Raw genomic sequence first — 6,976 nt, forward strand, 5'->3', positions numbered from 1 at the left:
GTATCAACTTTCCCAATATGTATCCATTTCCCAATATGTATCCATTTCCCCATATGTATCCATTTCCCCATATGTATCAACTTCCCCAATATGCATCATCTTCCCCCATATGTATCCATTTCCCCATATGTATCCATTTCCCCATATATATCAACTTCCCCAATATGCATCATCTTCCCCCATATGTATCCATTTCCCCATATGTATCCATTTCCCATATTGTATCAACTTCCCCAATATGCATCATCTTCCCCCATATGTATCCATTTCCCCATATTGTATCCATTTCCCCATATGTATCAACTTTCCCAATATGTATCCATTTCCCCATATGTATCCATTTCCCCATATGTATCAACTTCCCCAATATGCATCATCTTCTGCCATATGTATCCATTTCCCCATATGTATCCATTTCCCCATATGTATTCAACTTCCTCAATATGCATCATCTTCCCCTATATGTATCCATATCCCCATATGTATCCATTTCCCCATATGTATCAACTTCCCCAATATGCATCATCTTCTCCCATATGTATCCATTTCCCCATATGTATCAACTTCCCCAATATGCATCATCTTCCCTATATATATCCATTTCCCCATATGTATCCATTTCCCCATATGTATCAACTTCCCCAATATGCATCATCTTCCCCCATATGTATCCATTTCCCCATATGTATCCATTTCCCCATATGTATCAACTTCCCCAATATGCATCATCTTCCCCCATATGTATCCATTTCCACATATGTATCCATTTCCCCCATATGTATCCATTTCCCCCATATGCATCATCTTCCCCCATATGTATCCATTTCCCCATATGTATCCATTTCCCCAATATGCATCATCTTCCCCATATGTATCCATTTCCCCATATGTATCCATTTCCCCATATGTATCAACTTCCCCAATATGCATCATCTTCCCCCATATGTATCCATTTCCCCATATGTATCCACTTCCCCATATGTATCTATTTCCCCATATGTATCAACTTCCCCAATATGCATCATCTTCCCCATATGTATCCATTTCCCAATATGTATCCATTTCCCCATATGTATCAACTTCCCAATATGCATCATCTTCCCCCATATGTATCCATTTCCCAACATGTATCCATTTCCCCATATGTATCAACTTCCCCAATATGCATCATCTTCCCCCATATGTATCCATTTCCCCCATATGTATCCATTCCCCATATGTATCAACTTCCCCAATATGCATCATCTTCCCCCATATGTATCCACTTCCCCCATATGTATCCACCTCTACATGCATCCACTTCCCCCATATGTATCAACTTCCCCAATATGCATCATCTTCCCCCATATGTATCCATTTCCCCATATGTATCTAGTTCCTCATATTTTTTCCATTTCCACCGTATGTATCAACTTCCCCAATATGCATCATCTTCCCCCATATGTATCCCACGTCCCCCATATGTATCCACCTCTTCATGCATACACAAAAACAAAATAAGGACGAATACTAATCTATAAAATAGGTGGTCACTCAGTAGAGCGCAGACCTCCGCCAAGGCAGCTTATTTCTTGACCTTTTGCTCGACCTTGACCTTAAGAGGTATTCATTGGCGTGGATATTCATACACTCAATATGAACCAAGTTTGAAGTCTCTGTGACAACGATCTCCAAACTAATGGCTGATTACGTGAATTGGACATTTTGCTTGACCGTGTCCTTCACCTAGGACCGATTAAAATTGTGGCCTTATAAATAATTATATATATATATATATATATATATAAATGTATATATATATATAAATGTATATATATATATATATATATAGACAGTATATATATAAATATATATATATGTATATATATACTGTATATATATACATTTAGTCTATATACAATATATAGTATATCTATGCATATATATATTATATATATACATATATATATATATATATATGTATATATATATACTATATATAAGCATAGATATACTATATATTGTATATATATATATAAATGTATATATGTATATATATAATATATATGTATATATATAGCCTATATATATATATATAAATATATATATATATATGTATATATATATATATATATATACAGTATATATATAAATATATATATATATATACATTTATATATATACAATATATAGTATATATATGCATATATATATATATATATACAATATATAGTATATATATGCATATAAATATATATATGTGTATATATATATATATAATATATATAAAATTGTATAGCTTCCTCCATTTAAAGGCTTTTTTTTCTTTGGCGGTTTCTAAGTCTTACTCAACCAAGACTTGAATTCGACTTCTTAACAGCGACTGCACAATATAGTTTAAGCCTAACGGAAAGGTGGAGGTGTTCGGACAAGCTTTCTATTATTTCAGTTTTATTTCTACCTCCTACTGAAGAGAGAGAGAGAGAGAGAGAGAGAGAGAGAGTTACAAGGAGAAGTCCGTTCGGCAGAATATGGCAACGAACTTACCTTGCAACCGGTCATAATCCTATTCCCAGTTTTCCAAAAATATCCTGGAATATCACGAGGCCACTGATTCCTGGGCCCTATGAAATCCAGAATGGGGCACCATAACTCACATCATCTTCCCATCACCTCTACACCGAGAGAGAGACGCCGACGAACTACTGACTGACACAACCACTGCACGAAGCGTTGCCAGAGACTTTTGGTCCAAATATCGTACAGTACCATGAAAATGTCGTACCCGCTTATAATGATCCAAGATGCTAAAAAACAACAACAAATATATATATTGTCCATATGTATATATAAATATATATTTTTATAGTGTACATATACATATATACAGTATATATATATATATATCTATATATGTGTGTGTGTGTGTGTGTTTGTATATATATATATATATATATATTATATATATATATGTGTGTGTGTGTGTGTGTCTGTGTGTGTGTGGTATAGCCACACACACAGACACAGACACACACACATATATATATATATATATATATGTATATATATATATATATGTGTGTGTGTGTGTGTAGCCACACACACAGACACAGACACACACACCACACATACATATATATATATATATATATATGTGTGTGTGTGTGTGTGTGTATGTATGTATGTGTGAGTGTATGTGTGTGTGCTCCAATCATTATTTTTGCCATAGCTCTGTGAGTTATAATTAACTTTTTATGTTTTGAGGCTTTAGTAAGACTAAGTTTCTGATGTATAAGTTAATACTGGTACGACCACTTGATTAAATACGTTTTCTTTTTAGAGAGAGAGAGAGAGAGAGAGAGAGAGAGAGAGAGAGAGAGAGAATGGAAGTTTACCCTTGATAATCTCGAATTGTTTACCAAAAGTTCTCCATACCACGTTTATACTTCTTGTATTTTTTTGTCTCATGTTATGGGGAACCACTTACTGTCTGTCCTAAGTATGTATATTCATTAAGAATCTCCAGACCTTCGTCCATAACTCTTATTTGCTGTCTCTCTACCTTTTCATTGGACATTATCTTAGTGTTACTCGTATCAATTCTTAGTCCTACATTTCTGCTTTTTCTATTCAAATCCTCCATCTTTTTATTGTAATTCTCAAGGGTAAAGTACTTACTCCAGATAAAATAAGTTTAAGATAATAGACCCGTATAAAAAATAATCATTAATATATATATATATATATATATATCAATAAAGATATTTATCCATCACATCATTCATGGATAGATTTATAATAAATCGATATGTTGTACAATTATAGTTTTAAATTTCCCTCATTATCAAGAATCATAAGGATATGAAGACCAAAATTAACCAATTATTTTATTTGATAGTATTGATGTGACAAATTGTTGTTTCTAAACATTTCATTATTTTTGTTTCAAAAATGTTTGGGTATTTAAAAAACAAAGGTGTTATAATTTCTCTATATAAGCAGATATAAAGCAAATGGTTATGTGCATAATAATAAGCTTTCTAAATTCAATCTAATAAAATCACAGAAAAAGAAAATATGATGATCTATTGCTAATGAATTGGACATATCTGAATGTTAGTATCAAGAGTACAATTCCTCTTTCTTCTTCATGGAACTGTGGGTACATGTAAGAGGGGCTTCTTCTTCTTCAGCCAGCCAATGACAGGAGCCTTTGAAATAGGGGGTTGGTGTTGGGGGTGAAGGTACAGGAGCCCTTGAAATAGGGGGTTGGTGTTAGGGTGAAGGTACAGGAGCCCTTGAAATAGGGGGTTGGTGTTGGGGTGAAGGTACAGGAGCCTTGAAATAGGGGGTTGGTGTTGGGGTGAAGGTACAGGAGCCCTTGAAATAGGGGGTTGGTGTTGGGTGAAGGTACAGGAGCCCTTGAAATAGGGGGTTGGTGTTGGGGTGAAGGTACAGGTGACCTTGAAATAGGGGGTTGGTGTTGGGGTTAAGGTACAGGTGACCTTGAAATAGGGGGTTGGTGTTGGGGTGAAGGTACAGGTGACCTTGACTGGGTTGTCCTCGCAGGGGGGCGTCGGGTTGGTGGTTGTGTCCTTGGCCTCGTAAATATTCTTCTCTTTTAAGGTGTTGGGGGAGGAATGGGTTGCTGCAAAGTATATCGTTAAGTGTTGTGGTAAGGTCGTTGCCACGGCGAGGAAGGTAACGATTTATAGCCCCCACTGCTTCTAGATGATGATCCAGCTCCGTAATCACTTCTCGAATATTTACTAAGGTCTAAGAGGAAAGATACAAATAGACATGGTGGAAATCCCATTCATAACACCAATTTCACGATACTGTCCAATCATTCATATTTTTTTTGTTTTGTTTTGTTAGATCAATATTTTCTCCATTGTATATCGTTCTTATAAACATGGAAATGATGACTAAACTGAATAATAAGAGTTGACCATATAAGGGACTTAATTGAGGAAGAGAAAAGGGTGGCACTTACCCTGATTATTTCAGCATGGAAGGTCATTTCGAGAGAATCTCTGGTGATGCAGAGATTGAAGGGATACGACCTGTAACTGTCAATTCTGAACCTAAACTCCATAGTATAGTTAACCAGCTGCGAACTGACAGTAGAAAAAAACATTGTTAACGGCAATTGACTAATCTCTTATCTCTTAAAGTTCAAATTCGACAAGAAATTTTTGTTCAACAATGCTACAGGAGGGACAGGTAATATACGGGTAAAGTCAGTTTTGGAAATACTCACATAAAGAAGGTTTTTAGTGGATTAGAAAAAACCTGGTCGATTAGAACGTATTACGACATCATCGGTATCGAATTTCAAATATGGTCCTTCGAAGATCAGTGTTGCCTATAAAGATCAAGAATTATTCATAGAGACAGAGAATTCGTGTGGTATTAATTAATTAGAAGTAGATGAGAATTAGGAAGAAGACAAATGAATCATTTCTTCTTGTTAAAGAAACGATATACAAAATCAAACGAGCCACAAACAATTAATTGTTTTGTTTAGTTGTCTTCAGAATAACACATAATTAGGTAACAAAGTACGAAGATTTTATAATGCTTCCTTACCACGGAGTCTGGATCAAAATCATAGAAGAAGTTGCAGCTAAAATTGGAAAAGCCTTGTAATGTCAGGTTAAAGATGTCAAATTTGTACCTGAAAGAAAAATAAAAAATCAACTTCAGGTTAGAAGAAATGACAATGCTCACTTCGTAATAAAATGTCACAAAATGTTTTTAATGTTGAATTCACGTCCTCTTTTGTTATTCATAGCTTACATGTCTCCGTAATGAATATAATCGACATTGGAGATAATGGGGAACGTGTGTGGATCCTTGGGACTAAGCGCCCTTTGTAGTTTCTCAGTAATTGGGTCACACGGTGAAACTGAAAGGAAAGGAAAATTTAACATAAACTAAATGAGCAAAGCAAACATCAGTAAACAACTTCAGAAATGAGAACTCAGACACAGCACAATTTCACAAAGCTCTTTCAACCTCTTTGTTTACTTACTTAGAGGTGGAAAACATCGTGGAAAGGCAGCTGAAACTGCCACCAGGAACAATATTCTCTGGAACATGGCTGAGGGAGAGCTTTTCAATGACGACCTGTAGAGAGAGAGAGAGAGAGAGAGAGAGAGAGAGAGAGAGAGAGACTGATTAATTATATATATATATTAGTTTTAGACTGTAATCAGTACTTGTTCAACTCTCCTTCTCTTCTTATATTGAAAGACATGTGGTCTGAAAAGAGATTGATCACAGTTCAGTCAGGTAAAACTGTGAACACTCTTAACGTCATTCTGAAACAGCTTCGAGACCATTTCTCAGTAGACATATAAAAGAAAGGAGTAATTTCAAATATAACTCACTGTAATTATTAGAAACAGTAATGCCCCCATATTAATATCTGTACAAATTGTATGAAAGAATATTTCACTTTTAGAAATGGGTCTTTTCTAAAGTTTTGTTCTCATCAACTCATGAAAGGCGAGCTGGCAATAGAAACATCTCAGTCCCCAGAGAATGACTGACTATCAAAGAGACCAAGTCCAACTCACAACAATGTCTTGGGTCCTGCAGAAGGAGACGACGGAGGACGCAGAGTAGATCTGAAGGACACCACCACAAGAGTGCTTGTGATTCGGGAGGACTGCGGGGATGAGCTTATCCTGGACCTTAAATACCAATTGGATATCCCTGATTCCCCCCCCCCCACCCGCCGAGAACCAAGGCCGACTCGAGAACTCTCACTCCCGCACCCCCTCCCCTTTCCCCACCTATCTGTCATTTTCGTTCCTAGTTTATGCCGCTTCTCTCTCTCTCTCTGTCTCTCTCTCTCTCTCTCTCTCTCTCTCTCTCTCTCTCTTCACATATATATATATATATATATACATACATATAACAGTGTAAATCTGCATATATACGCATGTATGTATGTATATGTATATATATATATATATATACATATACA

At 35.7% G+C, this 6,976-nt stretch overlaps 1 protein-coding gene across 1 annotated transcript; it reads right to left on the reverse strand.

The window, feature by feature from the left end:
• Positions 1 to 4,648: 4,648 nt before the first annotated feature.
• On the reverse strand, positions 4,649 to 6,681 carry LOC137636050 (uncharacterized). The gene is made up of 7 exons (XM_068368478.1): positions 6,564 to 6,681; positions 6,017 to 6,111; positions 5,782 to 5,890; positions 5,572 to 5,659; positions 5,243 to 5,347; positions 4,976 to 5,099; positions 4,649 to 4,755 (listed from the first exon to the last, which is right to left on the reverse strand). Exons 2-5 carry the CDS (start codon positions 6,081 to 6,083, stop codon positions 5,264 to 5,266), a joined length of 348 nt encoding a protein of 115 aa, XP_068224579.1. The 5' UTR covers positions 6,084 to 6,111; positions 6,564 to 6,681; the 3' UTR covers positions 4,649 to 4,755; positions 4,976 to 5,099; positions 5,243 to 5,263.
• Between the last annotated feature and the right edge of the window lie 295 nt (positions 6,682 to 6,976).

This window comes from Palaemon carinicauda, unplaced genomic scaffold (assembly GCF_036898095.1).
Source record: "Palaemon carinicauda isolate YSFRI2023 unplaced genomic scaffold, ASM3689809v2 scaffold218, whole genome shotgun sequence".
In the NCBI taxonomy this organism is placed as follows: Eukaryota; Metazoa; Arthropoda; class Malacostraca; order Decapoda; family Palaemonidae; genus Palaemon; species Palaemon carinicauda.